The sequence below is a fragment of the Pteropus vampyrus genome, unplaced genomic scaffold, assembly GCF_000151845.1.
Source record: "Pteropus vampyrus isolate Shadow unplaced genomic scaffold, Pvam_2.0 Scaffold16, whole genome shotgun sequence".
Taxonomy (NCBI): domain Eukaryota; kingdom Metazoa; phylum Chordata; class Mammalia; order Chiroptera; family Pteropodidae; genus Pteropus; species Pteropus vampyrus.
Window position 1 is genome coordinate 4,854,182 of NW_011888797.1, and position 22,608 is coordinate 4,876,789.

Sequence of the window (22,608 nt, forward strand, 5' to 3'; positions counted from 1 at the left end):
CTGGTGATTGCCAGATGGGAAGGTGGTTTGGGGGCTGGGTGAAAAGGTGAAGGAATTAAGAAGTACGAATTAGTAGTTACAGAACAGTCAACGGGGATGGAGAGTACAGCATAAGGAATGTAGTCATTAATATTGTAATGTCTGTGTGTAGTGCCAGGTGGGTACTAGAGTAATTGGGGCATCACTCCATGAATTATATAAAATGTCTGACCACTGTGCTCTACACCTGAAACTAATACTAAAAAAAAGCTTCTGTTTATTAGAAGAATGCTAATCAAAATTGGCTTGAATATTGAATGCTGCTAATGGTAATACAGTTAAGGCAACTTAACTATCAATATTTTATTGAATTTCATTTGGAGATCTTACTAAAAGGAAGTTATATTAAAAAATATACTTGTATAACAGAAATAATTTACATGCAATATAGTATGTTCCTCCCTGCTTTAATGACATTTATTATAAACACTGATATCTTTAAAATCTGACAATATTTTTATTTGGAGAGAGGAATTAAAAATGAGTAAACTTCACAATATAAATCTTATTCAGGTTTGGTAAAATTATGAAGAATTTTATATAATTTATCTTATTTAGAAAATAAAATACATGTTTTGCCAGTGTTAAGCTCCATGGTAACCAAAAAAGATGAGTTTCATTACTTTTAGTTCAATGAATTTTATGATTTTTAATGGTTATTACAAGGAAACTTTTAAAAAAACTTCCTCTCACATGTTCTCAGGACCTTCTTTTCTTGATCTCATAAATTTTGTGCTTTATAGTGTGCATTCAGGTTCTTTATAATGAAGCCGTCAGACATTAGCTTTTGATTTTCTTTCATGGGTGTTAAAGTATTAATGAAAATAAAAGCTTAGGGTTTACCTAACTGCTTCCTGGTCAGAAAAATCATTGGTTTAAAATAAAGAGCAAAGTAATTTTCACTTTCCCAATAAAAATAATATTTTACCGTAGAGCATGTAGACCCTTAAATCAGTTTGACAAATTTTTTCATCATTGCACTGATTATAAAACTCTAATGGTTAAAGCATAGACACAGAGAGAAACAGTACAATTGCAATATCATTTTGAAAAATCAAAGTATCAATTCTTTTGTGAATAGCATTTGCTGGACAAGTTGTGCAAAGAAATAGAGAAGGATCTACGACTTTCTGTGCATACTCATTTAAAGCTGGATGACCGAAACCCTTTCAAAGTAGGCATGAAAGACCTGGCCCTTTTTTTCTCTCTGAATCCAATTCGATTTTTCAATCGTTTCATTGACATTCGAGGTGAGTGTTCTGCTTTCTTTTTAAAAGTCATATTCTGTATCTTTTTGTCCTAACTATAAAAGAACAAATAACAAAAGTGGAACTTTGAGAGTATCTTTTTTTGTGTTAGTACATTTATTTTTTAATTCTTTTTGGTTTTATTCATTTTTCTTTCTTAAGCACCTTATTTTAAAGGAAGAATTTTAATGCTCAAAGGCAAGTTTCCTTTTTAGTTTTATTTCTCTTCTGTTTTATGAATCAAAACTTTAAAAAAAATTTTTTTTTTTTTTGTAGCTTATGTAACTCACTATCTAGACAAGACTTTCTACAATCTAACAACAGTGGCTCTTCATGACTGGGCCACTTATAGTGAAATGAGAAATTTAGCTACTCAGCGTTATGGATTGGTTATGACAGAGGCACATCTTCCTAGTCAGACTTTGGAACAGGTATGGTCTAAAATGTTTCTAGCATAGTCTGATTGTAGCATAACAACAGTATTTAAGAAATCTTTTTACTTTATTATTAAATGTTTATTTTTTAAGATAATATTTGCTATATAAAACCTCATACTTGACAAGAATAAAAAATTAGATGGTGCTAATTTGCTTTATGAAAGAATTTGTCACAGGCTTCCTGTTTACATTTCACTTTTGTACATCTGAAATAGAGGCATACCTTGGAGATGTGACGGGTTTGGTTCCAGGCCATTGCAATAAAGCAAGTCATACATATTTTTTGGTTTCCCAGTGCATATCCAGTACACTATACTGTAATCTATTACATGTGCAATAGCATTATGTCTAAAAAAAAAGTATATACCTTAATTTAAAAAATACTGTATTGCTAAAAAATGCTAACCTTATCAGAACCTGTTGGGAAATGGTGCCGATAGACTTACTGGGTGCAGGGTTGCCACATACTTTTTATACAAAACACAGTATCTGCAAAGGGCAGTAAATAAAGCAAAGCGCAAAAAAAAATGAAGTATGCCTGTACACATTGACTTAGATATAGCTTTTCAGAAACATTGGGATAGTGAGGTGACTTCTGTGGAATTGTGAAAAGTTTAGTCAAGGTCACACAGTTGAAGATTTAAATATAGAAACTTTAGACCTAGATACAGTATGTAAACTTTAATATCTTAGGGAAAATAGTTAAATTTATATGATTTTAAATATATTTGTAAAATAAGTGCAAAGAAGCATTTAGTCTTGCTAATTCAGTGAGCTAATTGATAATATGGTAGTATCTCATGAGTGCAGAAGTTTGTTTTCAGTTAGTTTACATGTAATTCTAAGATAATCTAGATAATATTTACTAAAAAACATTCACTTCCAAGATTTGAGGATCATAATTTTTCCTTCATTCTACTGCATATAGGAGCCATTTTTTTGGATCAGTATTTATATCCTTTCATTCATTTATTTATATGTTTAATATTTACTGAAAACAAGGCTAGACATTGAATTATGTTTAGGGATACTGAAATAAAGAGAAATGATCCCAGATCATGTATTTATCGTCTAGTGGGAGAAAAGTGAGTGAACAGAATTTTTAATTGAAACATGAGAAAAGCTATATTAAAACTTAAAGGGCTATTTTGAGCCCCAGTTAGGAAAACCTATAGAACAATTTATATGATACCATTAGATATTAGAATACTAATTCAAGAATGAAGGATTTTTCATAGGTAACTTGCATATTAGGTGGTCTAGTGTAATTAAAAGAAGCATAAGGATTTGGAATTAGACTTTCTAAAATCACTGGATTCTGTCTTTTCCTAGCTATTTGACCTTGGAGAACTCCCTTAGCTTCATTTTCTTCATCTGTGGAATTTAGTAGACTAATAACTCATTTTTTGAGAATTATATATAAAGAACCTTGCAAAGTGCCTGAAAAATAGTATGTATTTTATAAGTATCACCACATATCCTGGTGACCTTTTAGAATCTTTAGTTTACTTTGTGAAAAATATAGAGAAGATCCCTGGGAGGACAAGCAAATATTCTCAAGAATGGTGGGGAAAGGACTGTGAGCCATGGATCTTTGAATATTTAAACTTAATTGTTTTTGTGTTTTTACAAAAGGGTAAGATAATAAGTAGCCAGGTTTTTCCCAAGAGACAGTCCTGATTGTAGGTGTTAGAAGGCCCTTTAACCTTTGGTCATACTTTTTGTATAGTTTTTTAATAATTAAAAAATATCGAGAAATGTATTATATGCAGTAAGTCACTATATACAAGCCTGACTGATTATCTTGAATGAATAATAATAGAGCTTGTGCATGGATTATTTCGTAGGGCCTGGATGTTTTGGAAATAATGAGAAACATTCATATATTTGTGTCTCGATACCTCTATAATCTCAACAATCAGGTGAGTGGGTTTTAGAAAATTTCTTTTACTGTGAGTGGATATATAGTAGGAAGCCTTAGGAGCAATGAATTGGTTCTCAATAGTGAAAATTGGTTAAATAAACAAAGGAAAAAACGACTTAGAGATCATCTTGCTTATTCCTTTGCTCTGATTGTATTATCATCTTGAATGACTTTCTAATTAAATTATCTTTAATGACATGGATTCTAAAATTTTCTTTGGATAACTGACCAGTGTTTGCTATGGTCGTGTTGTTATTTAGCATAAGTATGTTTCATTGCAGATTTTTATCGAACGAACAAGCAATAACAAACATTTGAACACTATTAATATTCGGCATATTGCTAATTCAATTCGAACACATGGAACAGGAATCATGAATACAACAGTAAGAACCTTTTTCGGGGGATTGGATGGGTAGTAGTCCCTAGTTTAATTGATAATTTGAAAAATAGTTTTCTGATAGAATATTCTGTTCAATATATACTACCTGTTTATATTATACCGGAATTTCCATTTTTCTGGTTGGTATAATTAAAACGTCTGGTACTAAAATTGTGTTGTATATGATGGAAGCTCTGTGATACAAAAGACACTTTAAAATATTTTGCCATCTCATGGTCATCATTAGAAATAGCATTGGAGATTTGAGGAAATCAGCATAAATATAAAAATGTATATTTGTGTCGATTGTCTGATATTCTTTGAAAGTTGCTTTTGAAAGCAAATCATTGACAGCAATTTATTTAACATCAGTTGTGCTCTATTTTGGGGGGATCTTACTAATTATTTGATATCCCTAAAAAATAGCAATTTACTAAAACTGTTTTTGAATCTACCTATAAATGGGGATTCAGTCACTTGAGGAAATCAGTTGAACTTGTATGCTATTTTTCCTTATATGGAGAATATTTGAATTATATGGTTTTCAGAGCTTCTTAAAGGAAGAATGTGAATGCTTAAATAATAAAATATTATTAAGCATATTTGGAGTAAGGGAATAGGGAGAAGTTATGTTACATTAGGGACCTTCTTAGTATACAGTGGGGGAGCCATTGAAGTATTTGAGCTGATAAATGATGTGATTAGAGCTCTATTTTAAGGATTACCAATAAGGAAATGAGATGCACAAAGTCAGTTTTAAATTGAAAATAAGGAGTCATCCATCTAGAGATCATATCGGAATCTTTAAGGATAAACAAACTTTTTACCTTACCTAGCAAACATGTAATAGATATAATTATGAACATATTTCATATATAAGGTACTGTGCTGGGCATTAGGGTGAGAAAAACAGACATTTCCTGTTCTCACAGGAATTACGGTCTGGCAGGGGATATAGTCATTAATCAGTTAATCACACTAATGAAAGTAAGTTCCTGATGTCTCATGATGATAAAAGTAAGCATAGAAGAGTACAATCAGAGGCTGGCAGAGTTACCCACTATTAAGAATGGGAAAGATAAAGAGGAGACTACTTCTACTAAGACTACTACTAAGATGATTGAGAAAAAGCCATGTTTAAACCACAAGAAAAGTTCTGAAAAAGCACCCATTTCTGAAATTGGCTACATAAAGACTGAAAAGAGCTAAACTGGGGTTGTAGGGGTGGAATTTAGTACAAGGCTTCCATCTATAGGTCAAAATTAATCTTATGTTATTTTGACTTCAATCTCAGCTCAGATTTTACTTTTTCAGGGTTTTCAGAGTCTAGATCAGGGCCTTGTGTTATTCTCAAAAGCACCCACACTTCTCATTTCAGAAATTACTATAGTCGCGATTTAATAATTTATTTAACATATACTTGTTTAAAATGTCTGTCACTCCTGTTAGAATATAGATGTCATGATAACGAGGACCATGTCCAGCGTGAGAGCAGGTACATTGCTTTACGCCTAATAAGTGTTCAGAATATTTATGCATAAATAATGAAAGTTTACGATCTTCTTTCAGGAAAGTTTAAAGAGCACCACATTTCTTATTTTAGTATCATCCTAGACATGAAGATTAGTAATAAAGAATCTTTTATAGATGGAGGAGCGTAGAGACTTCTGACTGTGGTTGATGATGTAAAAACTAGTGTTTAATCTGTGATTCTTACTACAGTTCTTAGTCCTATAAGGAATATTATCTATTTTTTTTTCTTTTGTAGTAAAAATATTTAAGGGGAGTTTATAGGAAGTTCTGTAAACTTGGGCAATAAACTTCATTTATTGAAATATTCAGGTCCAATGTGATTTATACTTTATAAATATTAGGCTTTATAAAGTCTTATATAAATTATTTTATAGATGTTATTCAGTAACATCGATTTAAAATTAATTTTTTTACTTTTTCCAACTTTTTAATTTAATTTTATAGGTTAATTTCACCTACCAGTTTTTGAAAAAGAAGTTCTATATATTTAGCCAATTTATGTACGACGAACATATCAAATCCCGACTGATTAAAGATATTCGATTTTTCAGGGAAATCAAGGACCAAAATGATCATAAGGTATTTTACATAGTTTGGTTTAACCGTTGAATATATAGCAAATGGTTATGCTAAAATTCATTATGGGGTTTTAGTTTTATTTTTCATATAGTATCTCCTAGATCTGGCTTCCAAGTTTCTTGTATTTTCTCTTATAGTTTCTTACTTTCTGCATTCTCTTTAGGCTAAAGTGTAAGAAAAAATTAAATGATCAACGTAGCCAGGTGTTACTTTCTTAATTTTAAAATAATACAAAAGCAATACATGTTCTTTTTGAAGCATTAAAAGAATACAGAGTGCATAAACTGAATATCCTCTCTCATTTCTCTTTCAGTGCCATTTTCTGGAGGCAGTTGCTATTTACAATGTGATATGCTGCCTTTCAGGTGTCTGTGTAATAAACATATATATTTGCACATATATATATATTGCTTTTTTCTTAACATAAATGGAGTAATAGTATACACACTGTTTTGCAGTGTGCTTATCACAGCAATACATGTAAATCTACCTCATTCTTTTTAAGAGTTGATAGTAAAGATGTATACCATAACTTATTTAACTTTCTCCTGCTGATGAATATTTAGGTTTTTCTGATTTTCAGTGTTACAAACAGTGCTGTAGATGATATCCTTACACATTTATCTGTGTATTTGGAGACTATTCCTGAGAGATTTCTTGAAGAGAAATTTCTAGGGCAAAGACTATTGAGTATTTAAAATTCTGATACATTTTGCCAAGCACTCTAAATATACTGTACCAATTGACATTCCCACCTATAATTTATGAATGCTGTTTTCTCTTCCTCTTCCAGGCCGAGTTTTCTTATATTGAGGTGAAGAATTGTTAAGTGGTAACAGTACAGAGATATGTAGCCATTTGGATAGAGAACCAACAGGCTTATTTAGATTGGTCGCATATTTGATTTGCCACATCCAGAACTATTTTAATCACCTTTCTTAACATTACCTGATTCCAGCACTCTTGTATACTAGTTGGCAGTTCTCTTCATTGTCAGAACAGAAAACTACTTCTTTCTGATAAAATAATAAAATTACAGATTATAGTTATCAGTGGAGAATTGTATTAACTATCTCATAAAGATTGTTTCCATTTGTTAATGTAAAATGAATACTTTCCTAAATCTTTTAATCAGCTAAAACTTGAAAAATCATTTGTTATTGGTGTTGGCAACTAGAAATTTCAGCTTAGCCGATGTTTGCTTTTTGGGAAGAAGTGTGTTTATATAAGTACCTAATATCTATCCAGTCCACAGAAACGTGGTCACATGTCTCTGAACAGACATTTCTAGGAGGAATTGGTTTCTTCTATCTATCCCATAGTTGGGGTGGGAAATTTAAGTTTGATGGCATTAATAATTATTCCCCTTAGCTAATATCAAAAAAATTTATTTTTTATTGACCTTGAATATTTGTATTTTTTTGTACTATACATTTTTTGTCATTAGACTTGAGTTTTTTTCTTAAGCACAATGAAAATACAAAATTAGACAAGAAGGTGGTACTTTTGGTAGTGATTTGGTAGGCATTTGATGCTTTAAAATAAAGGTAGTCTTTAAATTATCTCTCTAGTATCCTTTTGAAAGAGCAGAAAAATTCAATCGAGGCATCAGAAAACTTGGAATAACTCCAGAGGGACAGAGCTACCTTGATCAGTTCCGTCAGCTTATCAGCCAAATTGGTAAGTTGTTACCAAAGTTTTGAAAAATAAAGTACAAATCCCAAGACTCTATCTCATATATTAAATATGGATAATAGGCGAGCATCTGAGTTCAGCTTTATTCTACTGGAGTAACTTTTTTTCTGTACCAAATATTTTTCAAGTATGATCAGACTGTTGGTACAGAATAAGTGATAGACTGCAGACTAATATAAGTTAAAAGAAACTTCAGTTAAATTAAAAATATATTTAATAACTAATTCATCTCAAAGACCATGCTCATAGTAATAGTTAACTAGTAACTATTTATTAGTTACCTACTCTGTTTAAGGCACTGTTTTGGGCTTAAAAAAGGTTTTCTCAAGTTACAGCCTAAATGCAAAGGCGTAAAATATTTATGTGAAAAGTTAATATCAGTTAATAAGTTACGTATAAATTTAAAGAGGAAGTATTAAATGTTATAAATTCTTCTATGGTTCACCATTTCATATTATATATGATTTTTTTTCTTTCAATTATGAGCTCAGATCAAGTGTAGAAATATAATTTCTGGAGTTGTCCTCTGCCTTCTGAAATGTGTTACCTTATATTTAAAACCAAGAATTGCATTTAAAAATAATCACAGATTAATAAAACTATATTTGAGCTTTTCACATATATTATCTCTATGTCCTCACAATAATTATGTGAGCTAGGCATGTAATCACCATTTTAAATATGTAAAAGAGAAATTTGAAAAATAAGTGGTGTTGCTGGGACTTAAACCAGAGTTTTTTAGCTCTAAGTCCAAAAGTATTTTATAGTCTTCACAGTTGTAGACACCAAGCAGCTAGTAAATTCTTACTGACTATAAATTGGTAAAATTATGCCTGCTGAGATTCATTCATTTATCAAACATTTACTAAGAATTGGCTACACCAAATATTCTTCTAGGTGCCGAGGATGCAAATAGTTTTTATCCTCAAGGGCCTTTACATTGCCTATTGGGATAAATATCATAAGTATTTGGTTCTGGAGTAAAGTCACTGAACATTAAGTTAACTTTTATAAATTAATTAGTTTAAATATTAGACATTTCTATTACGTATTAGTATAAGAACTTAGAGAATTTCACCTTTATAAGTTTATTATTTTAAACAGTGTAATAATGAGGTATTGTCAAATCAGTACTCTTTTATTCATAGGAACATTTGATGTTATATTAGATTGTAAACTGAAGCAGTGGTTCTTAACTCATTTTCAGAATCTGATGAAATCTCTGGATTAATTCCCCCAGTATAATGCCCATATGCACATACACTGTGTTGGAGTGCTTCAAGTTAGAGTCTCTTGGCCTCAGATTAAAAGCTGTTTTTCTAGAGCAGTGTTGCCTAAAACTTCATTTATTCATATGCCAATATGAGAGGTTTTTTTACCCCCATGTGAATACTGCCTGTACTATTTATATTTTTTAAAAGTATAATTTTTATCCTATGAATTAATTGTTAAATCACAAGATTATTAGTGGATAAATGACTAGCATGCTACACAGCGAAATACACATTTTTCTTCTAATACACACACAAAAAATAATATTACCTGAGATGCCACCAGGATCCATTCCACAGTTGAGGAATATTATTATCCTTTTCACTTTACTCCAGCATTTTATTTATCTCTTATTAGAAAATATAAATTTTTTTTCTCTGCTTATAAAATATTGTAATGTGCTGTTGAGTCTGCTGAATATTTTGAGAGGAGTAAGGAACCTCAGAACTGCCTCCTAAACTAACAAAAACCACCGCTAACATTTATTGAGCATTTTCTGTATGCCATTCGCTGTATGCCAGGACTGTTTTGAGTGCTTTATATATTCTAACTCACATAAAACTCACAGTGCTATGAAGTTATTTTCATTCATTCATTCCATAGATATTTATTGAGGACAACAAATGTTTCTAGGTGCAGTGATATATATAATAAAAAAAAGTCTCTGCCCCTTTAGAGTTTAACAGATGAGGAGTCTGACATACAAGGTTTATAACTTGATCTAGTTCTTATAGCTATAAAGTGGCAGAATCTGGCTTTGAACCAAGTAGTCCAGCTTCCGAGATTTGCTCTATACTTGCCTCTCTCTCTATACTTTCCTCTCCTCTCACTAGCACATTTTAATCGGTCAGATATTAGTCTGACAGTTTCGAGGAAAACAAATCGATATTCGATTCTTCTAAGATGCATATTAAAGAAACCTTTTAACATCATCTTTCATATTGAGATAGGCCCTAAAACAGATTTCAGCGATACCTACTTTGAAGCTTGTTAAAAACATCAGATGAGATAACGTGTGTAAAGCAATTACTGCAATGTTTATGAGATGTTAGCTGCTGCTTACCTTTTTGTCCTTTCTCCCAAGTAAATGCAACTAGCTTGCACGATATATATTGAATTCCTACTGTGTGCCAGAACATGTTGGCTTTAGGGATGGAGCAGTGAAGAAAAAAGCTGTGTCATTGATTTGCATTCTGGTTGGGGGAGACACAAAAAGATACATAATGTATAAGTGATAAGTGCTGGGTAAGGAGATGTAATATAGCTGAGCATTGCTATTCAGTGATGTTCATAGAAAGCTCTAAGGAAGTGATATTTGAACAGGGACCTAAATAACACAAGGGAATAAACCATGTGCATATTGAGGGAAAGAGTATACCAGGCAGAGATGACAGTAAGTGCAAAAGCACTGAGTCTGCTTAGCATTTTTGGGAAATAGGGGTTGGAATGTGGGTGGTAGGCCAGGATATCACAGCAGCATCAAGGGACAAGGTCATGCAAGGCTATGTTTGGATGTCAGTTTGGACTTTATTGTGAGATAGAAAGCCATGGTAGTTTTCAGGAAAGGAATGATATGCTCCAACTTAGTTTTAAAAGACCCACTGGCTGCAGTATTGGTGGAAGTAGGCAAATCAGGAGGCCATCGCATATTGCAGTGGTCTTGGCAAGAGCGGTGGTGGTTTGGAATAAGGTGATAGCTGTGAAAGTGGTGACAAATGGTTGGATATTGGTTATGTTGTGAAGGTGGTAAAAAGTGGATACTGGCTAAACTTTGAAGGCAGAGCCAACATATTTTGCCCATTGATTTGATATAAAGTGTGAGAGAGGAGCCAGGGTGTTTGGCCTGAGCAGCTGGAAGGATGGAATTGGCAGCTTCTGAAATAGGAAACAATTGAGAGGTAGTGAAGATCTTGAACATACTGAATTAAAATTTTTTCTTATACATGTAGGTGTAGGCATTGGATAAAAAAGCCTAGAGGAATAGTGCAGTCTGGAGATGTAAATTTGGGAGGTATCAAATAAAGATTTCTTGATAACACTTTCAGCTGTGCATGTGAGGGAGAGAGGCTGGGAGGCTCTCGATATGAGAGGGAAGAAATTGTTGATGTAGTAATTTTCTTAAAAGTCAGCATTTAATTTTATCAAATGAGTACATTTATTTTTAAAAGGTTTAACAGATGTGTATAAGTATGTACATTTATATTTTAAAGTGCACAAACGTGCTTTATGGAGCAAGAACTGAAGTAAAATACAGCAGAATATTTCGCTGTGGGCACCTTGTAACTGACTACTATATATAACTGTATTCCTGATTATTAGAACTTAGGATTATTTGTATAAATATCTGACCTTTTTTGTGTGTTTTTTTTAAGGTAATGCTATGGGCTACATACGAATGATAAGATCTGGTGGCCTTCATTGTAGCAGCAATGCCATTAGGTATGGATGCAAACATCATTTTTACCTTGTTGATTCCATTAAAAATTTTTATGTCCTTTAAATATATTATAAGTAATATTATAGAGATATATATTATTGATACATTTTGATACAAAATATGGACAAAAACCATTAATTCTAGTTCATTTTTTTCTCCTTAAAATATAACAGGTCTTTGAAAATCTATTTCCCTTGAAGTTATAGTTAATTTATTTTATCAGTACAGTTTGTGAATGGTTCTAAAGATTTTATGCTTTTAAGGATTAAAATTGGATTATTAATATGTAAAATTAAATTTGGAATTAATAATATAAATGCAAAATTCTTTTCAAATATATAGTTGAAAAATTTAGAGTCCTAGAGTACCGCTTTAATATCTGTGTCAGTTGTACACATCATCTTGCCTTAATAAATTCCTTCTCAAATTCTTATGTAGATTTGTGCCTGACCTTGAAGATATTGTTAATTTTGAAGAACTAGTAAAAGAAGAAGGTCTTGCAGAAGAAACTTTAAAAGCAGCGAGGTAATCTAATTTTGGAATAATCAGTATGTGTTTATGAAAGAGAAGAATAGAGGGTAATATCTAAACTTATATATCAGTGTTTTTATTATACAAGTTATGGTTTCAGCTTATGAAATGTAATGGGCTTTTTTAAGACTAGTATTCTGAGATCTTTACAACTTCACTAAAAATGGATCTTCTAGACGTGTTGTCCAACATAGTAGCCACTTGCCACATGTGGCTATTGAACACAGGAAATGTGGTTAGTCCAAATGAAATGTACTAAAGTGTAAAGTACTTAACTACTTTTGAGTATTTCATATAAAAAAATCAAGTATTTAATTAATAAAATTTATTTGTTTCTTTTTACTTTTTTAATATTTGTTTACTAACACTTTTTGGGAATACCAGTCCTTCATTCGTGCAGCCTGGAGCAGCACCATTCAGGACAGTAGCCACTACCACGTGTAGCTGTTGAACACTTGAAACAGGGGGCTAATGGGACTGGGGAACTGAATTCAAAATTTTATTTCATTTAAATTTAAATTATCATGGCTGTCTTATCATATAGTGCAGATCTATAGACTTGAGTCCATAGTGATTTTGGAACACGAAACTTGAAAGAGGCATTCAGAATTAAGTTCTTTAGAAAACTAAGTTATATTATTAATTATACCAGTTTATTGAGTCAGACATGAGGGGGCATCCCTGGAGAAAGTGGAGATAATTTGAGTATCAAAATGAATAATGGTAGAAATCAATTATAATATATTGAACAAAAAAAGCCATGTGTCATTGTGATGATAAGAAAAGTTGGAGGAGCAGAGGGAATGTTCCTCTTTGCAGAAGAATGCCAGATAATAAATATAGAAGGGATGAGAAGATTTGGGGAGGGGGGAAATCACTGTTTAGCAGTCAGCACTAATATACTTAAAATCAGACAAAAATCATCAATGAATTCTAAAATATTTTTGGGTAATGGAGTATTCATAAATTGTTTATTAATTACAAAGGGGGGAAAACTGTCTTTACAATGGAGAGATTGCTATATTCCACCTTAACTAAGTGATCAAACATCACCAGTAACTGGACACAGTGACATTACATGGTCTCCTGATGCAATATAATAGCAAGTACCTGTGTTGTATTCTTGCCAGAAATGTTTGTTCTGAATTTAGTATGAGAAAATCATCCGAGATATCCAGAATGTGGGAGCATTCTATGAAACAGCTGGCCTAGACTCTTAAAAAATGTCAAATGTCATGAAAGACAAAAAAAAGCAAGGAAACTATTCTAGAGGAGGAGAGTAAAGACACTTGACAACCAAATGCAGTGGGTGATTTCTAATCGTATCCTAGATAAGGAAGAAAATATAACTATAAAGGATATTTGGGAATAATTGCAGAAACTCGAATATGTATGTTAGATAATACTGTATTTTTGGAGGGGGGGGTATAATAGTACATTGTGGCTTTGTAGGAAAATGTGTTGGTTCTTTAATAGATTTATACTAAAGTATTTATGAGTAAGTGACATGAGGTCTGCATCTTTTAAATGTTTTAGGAAAAAGAAATGTAGGAAAATGTTATATAGTGAATCCAGTTGAAGGATATACAGGTGTTCATTACACTATATTTTAACTTTCAATAGGCTTAAAGTTTTTTTAAATGAAAAAATATACTGGAAATGCACGTGTTCATTTTTGTGACAGTAAGGCCCCAACACAGAAAAATTGCTCTGAAATGAATAGCTTAGTTCTTTGCCAAATTAAAGAAGCCATGTACAATTAATAAGCTGTTTGAAATCATGTCATGAAGTGATTAAATTAGTTTGTGGCTTGTGTATCGAAGAAAATCAGATCATTATTTTATTAAGTGATATTATTCATTTCAAAAATCGAAGACCTTTAAAAACTATTTTGAAGCAGTGCAAGGGAGTCAGAGTGGTATATTGTCTCCAGATTTGGACAAGGGAATGTATGACTGACATCAAGTGAAGGAAAGTTCATGGCAGGTGAAGTTAAGGAATTGTGGGGTTATGAGAATGAATCAGTGATCGCAGTAGACGGTGACCTCTTCCAAAATCATGGAGGAAAACTGAAGCAGGTATCAATCTGAGATAAATGTAGGGCAGTGGTTAGTAGCTTCATAGATGCCCGCTTTCAGGAGGGAGTAATTGAGTAGTTGAATATAGTTGGATCATATGTGTCTCAAAGGAGAGTTTTTTACTTTCTAGTAGATAGGGAAAAGTAATCATTTGAAAATGGTAATAGCTATACCTGAGGAAGCTGGAGAGAAAACAGCTAATGTTTCTGAAGGTTTTGCGGGAAGCCAAGTTCTCAAACCCAGGTTTCAGTTGAGGTGAGGAAGTGTGGAAGAAGCATTAGTGAGATTAAAGATGAATTTATTTATAATGAAATGGAGTTCTACAGGGCTCCTTGTAGGTAGAAGAAATATAAAACTGTTAAGTGCCAAGATATCCTACATATTCTCTTTTAGAGACTAAGTTAATTAAACAGTATTGATCAGCTTCTGCCATTAAGAAAATGAGTTCATTTTGAACTAGAAGGAAAGTTACTTAGAAATGTCTTAACAATGTTTTATATTTTTGAGTGCTCTCAACTAAGCTGATGAGAGATGGATTTAAAAAGCCACATTTTCTTTTGAGAAAAGAGTCAAATAATTTTTTGCATTTTAGGCATTTGGATTCAGTCCTCAATGATCACACACGAAATTCTGCTGAAGGCACAGAGTATTTCAAAATGCTCGTAGATGTTTTTGCGCCAGAATTTCGAAGGCCAAAGAATATTCATCTCCGAAATTTCTATATCATTGTTCCCCCTCTGGTGAGTATTTTTAGTATTCAAAGTGAATTTTTAAAGAAGTATTAATAAATATAATTTCTTTGTAGTAGGGCATGCACACAGATTGTATTACTGTATATCTGGTTGTACATAAAACTGTGATCTCAGCGTAGCCTAGAATTTTTACTTATTAGGTATGCAGAATGAGACTGACTTATAGTTAAATTCTTATTTGTTAATAACTGCCAGAGAAACCTAATGCACGTGTTCATTTTTGTGACAGTAAGGCCCCAACACAGAAAAATTGCTCTGAAATGAATAGCTTAGTGATTTAATATACTTGAGTGTACACCATTTCATATATATAATTTTGGGGCTGAATTATACCACATAATCATTTTAAGTGATTAATGAAGACTAACTTTAATCACATCATGTTCTAACACATCTCTTAACACAGATTAAGAGGACAACTTCTCTCTATTGAGTAGTAAATATTAACATCTAGACTAAATTTTTAGTGCTTCCTCAGTATATAGTGTGTTGTACTCTAATTCTATAGTTTCTATCAAAAATAGCTCAAGTTACCCAAAACTGCGTTATAAAAACAATTGTCACAGTGGAAAAAAATGGAATTAAGAGATTAGAGAAGTATATATTAGCTTTAAGTGTTATTTTTCCCTGAAGGTTTTTATATAAAACTGATTTTTAAATGGATAGGTCAAAAATCTAACTATCATGGAGCAGATCTAACTTTTGATTACATCTAACTTTGATCAAGAGTAATAACTTCATATTGCTGCCCGTATTGGCACATCTTCTTACATATTATAGTCATTATTATTCTTTGAAAGTGGCTGATGGTCTGTTTATTGACAGCTTTTTCTTCATGAATTTTTACTGTTTTTTATACATTTATTGTTAGTGCTTTATCATAAAAATTATAACTGATGTAGCAAAAATGTCCATGTTCATCTAATAAGCATTATCTTTTCATCTTAAGTTACTGTCAAGCTAGAGGTGAGTCGAAGTCTTAATTATACTTTGATAACAATATAGTTACCTTAGGGTAAATTCTCACCACATTTCTTTAATTTGAAGGGCAGTATACTCCAGCCTTAGTAAACAGCAGTGGGGAACTGCTTGTGAATTTGGGGAAGAGTGGTTTTGCAGGGCACCTGTCAGACTTCAGTTAGTGATGGAGCAAATAAGGTGGCTTAAGAGCACTATAAAGAATCTTAGAACTTGAGTTGATGATCTGATTCCATAAAAAAGACAAACATAAATGAGATAAATAACAGTTGATAAGGATTTCACAAATATGAAATTAATTGCCAAGAAATTGTTTTGCAGGCAATAAAGTGAAACTTCATCTGTTGTTTCCAGTGTAAGCTATTATAATATTTTTCACACTGTATCATAATTTTTAAACAGGTCTCTCTCTACCCCTCTAGAGTTGTGCTATCCATATGTAGCTACAAGTGGCTACTTTAAATTAGTTTAAATTTTATAAAATAAATCCAGTTCCTCAGTTTTAGGAGCCGCATTTCAAGTGCTCATTGGCCTTCTGTGGCTGGTGACTTAACTGTAGTGGACAGTGCAGATATATAGCATGTCTGTCACTGCAGAGAACTCTGATGGTGTTCTTTTTTTTATCATAATTAATCTTCGTTGAATAAATATATGATTAGGCATTTTGGAGGAGCTGAATTTTAGGAAAGCACTTTTTTGGGTTATTCATTTATCCAAATGACTACTAATCCTTTAAACCAAGAATATGATAAGAAATAGAATTTTAGCATGAATTGGGTGGGTAGAAGTAAGGACTGCCATGCTTGAGCGCTTATGCTTCGAGGTAAAGCAGGCCTACTTTTCTGACTCCAAATTTCACTTAGAGTACAACTTTGGTCGAGTTATAAACTTCTCACACCTCAGTGTCCTTTGTGTAAAGTGTGCATATTTTATGACAGCTCTATTAAGGCACTGTGCTTGGTTTGGGTAAGTGACTGAGGGGGCAGGGCTCAAAATTTAAAGGACTTTGAAAGAAGAGCCACTAAGGTAAATACAACATGTTCAGGTTGTGACCTCACCAAGAGGCTATATGAGGCAAATATTTCAAGTCAAAATGACAGGAACCTAGAGGAGATCCTATTTATAATTTTTGAAATCTCTATTTTAGGAACTTAAGTTCTCAAGATTTTTTAGCACAGTTGTTTCTCTAACATGTCGTTGTATCTTTTTAGACCCTCAACTTTGTAGAGCATTCCATTAGTTGCAAGGAGAAATTGAATAAAAAAAATAAAATAGGAGCTGCTTTTACTGATGATGGCTTTGCGATGGGTAAGCTTAATAGAATTGTTTTCCCATTAATTTTATGTTCATCTTACAATGGTTTTTTAGAGAGATTTGCTTAAGAATAGGTTTGTTTTACTCTTTGTAGATCTGTTTTTCATAAGTAGTATTTATTTTTTAGCTGGGTTGTCTGATACTTGTTTTCATAATTTATAACTATCATCATTCTTTTGCCCCCTTGGTATATGGTATTGCTAATCACTTAGTTGGACCTATATTTTAAGTTTTGTTTTACAGTCTTAGCATCTTATAGTTTCCCTGATTTCTCTGTAGCTTCCTCCATTGCTGTCTATTTAGCAGTTGAAGTTTTTCCCCACCCTTGTAAACTATATGTTATCTTCAGGTGACTTGCATAGCCATGTTATTTCTTTTTTCTTCTTGCCGCTTTCTCCTTCTTTATACTTTCACATCTTTTTTTTTTTTTTTTTTTTTTAGGAGGAATTAAATCATGTTGTTAGACTTATTTATGCTGTAAAAGTAATTTATAAGAGGATAATTAAAAATGGTTAGCTTAATGTTAGGAATTATTGGTGGAGTAGAATACAACTTCTATACTCATTGTAATTGTGTTTTGGTTTTGCTAATGTCTGCAGGTGTGGCTTACATTCTGAAGCTTTTGGATCAGTACCAGGAATTTGACTCTCTTCACTGGTTCCAATCTGTTAGAGAGAAGTACATGAAAGAGATAAGAGCTGTTGCTAAGCAACAGAATGTGCAGTCAACTAGTCAAGATGAAAAACTACTACAGACTATGAATCTCACTCAGAAGCGCCTGGATGTGTGTCTGCAGGTTAGTGGAGAATAACAGCTCCATTACTTCTCAGTATCTGGAAAAAAAACAAATCTTATGAAAACCCCTATTTTAACAAGTGAGATGAATAGTGGTAATAATCTATTTTAAAATGAATGGTATTTGGAAGCCATTTGATTCAGATCTTTAAAATGGATGGATTACTTAGTTTAGTTTCTGTATTTATGATTTCTACTAGAACTTTTTAGAAATAATAAGTCATTAAATATGATAATTTTGATATTCTGCTACAATAAGTATTTTCAGCTTTTATTTTAAATTCTTTTTATTTACTTAGGAATTTGAATTGCTCTATTTCTCACTGAGCAGTGCAAGAATTTTCTTCAGAGCTGACAAGACTGCGGCTGAAGAAAACCAAGAAAAGAAGAAGGAAGGTCAGTGAGGGGCTTAAATTTGGCAAGATCAATAAATCTTTCTTTAAGAGTAGACACTAACCCCCCATTTTTATCTGGTCAGACTCTCAGCTTCCTTTTCCTTTTGAAAAATAATACGGACGAGAAATGTCTTTAAAAAATAGTCTATGTGGATCATTTGTGAAATTTAAAAGAAAGATACATAGATTATGCAATTCTTTCTGAGGTAACTATTTGGTTTCATTCATCTACTCTTAACAAGCTCAGTGTATTTTCTTTCACCCCTCAACCCATATCAGCTAAAAAAGGACAGTTTAGAGGAGGAACATTAATGTTGCTGAAGGTAGGCTGCTGCTAACAAGGTATTGACCTAATGAGATAGGGCAGGTGATTTAAGAAGGTATAGAATAGTAGGGGCTATTTAGTGACATAGGAACAGCCCCCTCCTCTGTTCTGTAGCCCAGCCTTGAAGAGTCAGAGTGTAGTGTGTAGCCATAATAACCCACAGTCATATCAGTGAACTTGTATCATTAAGGAAAGGATTCTGTCCATTGTATTCTATGTAGGATGGTGGGAAAGTATTTACATATTTTAATGTTTAAGAACACTGCTCAGTGTTTCATACTTAAGGACCCCCCCATGATACACTTTTCTCAGATTCGAAGTTTAGGAACAATTGTCCTCTCTGAGGAATGAATGTTTCCTTTTTTCTGTCATGGAAATTATGTAACTTAGATTTCTTTCTTTGCTTGGAAGCTCAAAACTGGACATAGCAACCGAGTTGACAGTTTTCTTGTTTGCTCTTTTTTCTTTTTTCTTGTATTTTCATAAATCTAAACATAAAACATTTCATAAAAAACAATGTTTTTATTAATCTTATTTTGTCAGTTAAATTAAAAAAATTTTAATACTGAATAGAGGTAATTTAGTCGGATAGATATATCAACAGCATTCACTAACAATGCATAAATTAAATATTATTAAGGAGCATAAGCAGGCATTTTTGGAATCTAGACTCAGTAAATAATGATTGTGTGCTTGAAAAATTTCAGGCTGATACTCCGTATTTAATAAATGAAAAAATTATGTTTGGGTTCATTTTCAAGGCTAAGATAATATCTAGCAAAGCCATTTGGAAGAATTTGAGTCAATATAATCTAAATTAGGGAGAAACTCAGTTATCGTTTAGGTTCTGCTCAGGCATTTCCTGTGCCAGAACCTTGTCTCCAGCCCCAGGGGGCTGGGCATACTATGCAACTGGATGTTTACTTCAAGGTCCTGAAGCATTAACACAAACCTTTCAGGCTCGTGGAGTACCTTGCTTTGGACTTTGTTCCTTTTTAAGGAACTCTCTGGGATTCTGGTTGCTGTATATCACTCAAATGCCCCGATTGTTGTGTTTTAGGACTCTAGCTAAAGGCTGCTTAGAGATGTAGTCCGAGTTGCTGGATCTGTGAGTCAGATAGTTTTTCTCTGTTAATTAAATATGTGCATGTGAATTTGCACAAAAAGGAATTCATTTTATCATAATCATAATAAAAGCTGCTTTTAAAAGTAAATTACAAATACAAATGGAAAGTTATTCATTCTTGACAATTTTATATGTGGATTTGCTGCCACGTTTCTCAGTTACCAGCATATGCTGTAAGAGTGGTTTCTTGCCCTGGCTATGGGGAGCGTGCCCCAGATGCTGTTCTGATCTCTCACAAATCTGTACCCTCATTAAGAACCAGTTAAAAGGTTATATTTGCAACATTTGGCCTAGATTTTTCAAAAATTGAGGTAATCTAGATATAATTTGTGATTGTTAGATATTTGGTAGATGAAACATTTTCTTAATTTGAAATTGAGCAACACAGCTCTTCTGAATTTTATTCTCAATTCATTTTTTTAAATGAACATAAATATGTCCAATGTTATTTTCATGTATGCTTCCAGAAGAGACTACAGCGAACAGTGGAGACCTGTCCGACCGCACTGTTCCTGCAGATCCTGTTGTCAAATGATGTTGATGGTAATGCAGTGTTCCTATGAAATCATCAGAATTGTGTCAGTGCTATTGCCAGTGACATGGACGTTAGTAAGCTAATGATGAAGTGTTTCCTGGGCCACATCCCTGGGAAATGTTTAGAAGTTGCAGCTCTTTTAAGGCAATGCTGTAAAGCTAAGTCCATTCTTCTTCCAAAGGCTCTACTTTTCAAAGATTGAGAAAGATTTTAAAGTTGTATTTTTGCCTGGACTTCAGGCTAGAAGATGTGCCTAGAAACAGTTAGTTGAAGTGAATTTATAGAAGGGCCAGTCCAAACTCCTAAACTGCCACCTCAGATCTCTTGTAATCTACATGAATGTTTATAATTTGTATTTGCATAGGTCTTTGATCCATATTTGTCCAGTCATTGGAAATTCAATGCATATACTATGTACAGCCAGTAAATACATGTTTAAACAAAAGGAATCGAGCCTAAAATTAATGGAGCATACATATCAATGTTCTCATAAAAAGAATATATGAAGATGGTTTTGATACTAGAGGTGAGGCACAAGTGTGTTATGTACCCTTTATGTATAGTATAAACATTCATTGTTAATTTCTTGTGACTCACAAGCTGCTGATGTCCTTGGTAAAAATATTTTATAACTAGTTTACATTGTTTTGAGAACATTTAATCTCCAACAACTGCTTTAAATTTAAGATTTACTTAATACACGAGATGAAAGAAAATTCAGATAAAGCCATAGAGTCCTACTTGAAGCTTCACTTTTGGTTGAAGGCCCTATGTATGATATCAGAGAAAAACTGAATGAATTCTTATTTCTACAACCAAACTCAGGTTTCTTCCTCATGAGGTTGAATTGAAATCTTGGTGATGGTTTGGACAGACTTTTTATTTAAACCAAGTATAATCTAAGTCATCAGATTAAGCACTGTGCAGGCTTTTAAAAATTTACCACTGTGAGAATAAAGTGCTAATGAATTAAATCATTTACTGCTTTAAAAAGCATAGAAAGATTTTGAGTAAATTTAGTTCCCAGCAAGCTGCTAGCTTTATTTTTTGTAAAGATTGTCAGTTAATAGTTAAATGGTTAATCGTGGCCTATCATCTTTTAATATATAAACAATGATACTTTTACAATGAAAACTAAGTTTAAAACTTTACATGTAGTATTAACATCATTTGGGGAAATAATTTGATTTTCCATTGCACTTGCCTATTAAGCATTTCTTTGGGTAAATCCTGCAAGTAATTCTCACATTGTTTGATTTCCAGCTTTTGGAACAGGTGTACAATGCCCTGTATTCATGGTTATGGTCAGGGTCATTTTCCCAGCCCAAGATAAATGCTTTCACTGTTAAAAGTCAGAAGAAACAGAATAGGTAGGAAATGTGTTTTTGTGTTTGTTTGTTTTTGTTTTATATTATGTAAACATGACTTACCAAATTGTAGACAGTGACTGGATTAAAGACATTTAATATTTGTAATTCATACTAACCGTAGAAATGGCCCTCAAGCGTGCTGCATAATTAATAATTTATATTTTCATTATTGTGAATGTTTATATTAATGATCTTGCATTGGGTTATATCAAATTTATCTCCATTTCATAGCAAACAGTATTGCTTTTCCGTTTTTCTTCTCTAACTTCCCTAAAATTATCTCCTTTTAAAGGGATAGAAATTGTAATTAGAAGAGAATCAGATTTCTGTTCATTATCCCCATACATCAGGTATTTTATCAATACTACACAGACTTCACATGCTAACTGTATGGATACCTACAATTGAGAAGAAAGTGACAGGTTATTTTTTTGCCTTTAGTTCAAAATAATGTCCACTGCAGTCTGGAGAAAGTATAATAAATTCACATATTTGAAATAAAATCTCCAAACAAAGATTAAGCATTTAAATGTTATTGAAGTGTGGATTAACAGGGTTTGAGTGTTTCCTACCTAAGTTAATATACACATTTGGATGATGGTTCATGTTAACATATTAATGTTAATATTTTCATTTTTTTCAGACATACTATAAAGTTAGTGTGAGCTTTCATTGTAAATTCACAGAAAACTTAATGTTCAAATTCTCAGGAATTAAGGACTAACCATAACATGTCAGTTCTAATTAAATTTTGTAAAAGATGGCAAGTTTGTTACCTCACTTAAGTGGGGCTTCCCCCTCCTCAATTCTAATAGAATACAATATGTATAATAAAACATTAATAAATACAGTTTCAAAAATTTA

The 22,608-nt window shown here is 32.5% G+C and overlaps 1 protein-coding gene across 3 annotated transcripts in view; it reads left to right on the forward strand.

Moving 5' to 3' along the window:
* The window catches only part of WASHC4 (WASH complex subunit 4), a 50,755-nt gene extending 28,147 nt beyond the window's left edge, over nucleotides 1-22,608 (forward strand). The window contains exons 21-34 of one of the 3 annotated variants that reach the window (XM_023527333.1): nucleotides 1,121-1,289; nucleotides 1,563-1,717; nucleotides 3,571-3,645; nucleotides 3,929-4,033; nucleotides 6,007-6,141; nucleotides 7,713-7,821; nucleotides 11,481-11,547; nucleotides 11,984-12,070; nucleotides 14,747-14,894; nucleotides 17,096-17,192; nucleotides 17,798-17,994; nucleotides 18,293-18,389; nucleotides 20,307-20,382; nucleotides 21,638-22,608. In XM_023527333.1, the coding sequence (XP_023383101.1) occupies nucleotides 1,121-1,289; nucleotides 1,563-1,717; nucleotides 3,571-3,645; nucleotides 3,929-4,033; nucleotides 6,007-6,141; nucleotides 7,713-7,821; nucleotides 11,481-11,547; nucleotides 11,984-12,070; nucleotides 14,747-14,894; nucleotides 17,096-17,192; nucleotides 17,798-17,994; nucleotides 18,293-18,389; nucleotides 20,307-20,374 (1,509 nt within the window). In that variant the 3' untranslated portion in view covers nucleotides 20,375-20,382; nucleotides 21,638-22,608. Of the gene's footprint in view, nucleotides 1-1,120; nucleotides 1,290-1,562; nucleotides 1,718-3,570; nucleotides 3,646-3,928; nucleotides 4,034-6,006; nucleotides 6,142-7,712; nucleotides 7,822-11,480; nucleotides 11,548-11,983; nucleotides 12,071-14,746; nucleotides 14,895-17,095; nucleotides 17,193-17,797; nucleotides 17,995-18,292; nucleotides 18,390-20,306 lie in introns of all 3 variants that reach the window. The other 2 variants (XM_011386961.2, XM_023527334.1) reach the window with 2 other exon arrangements.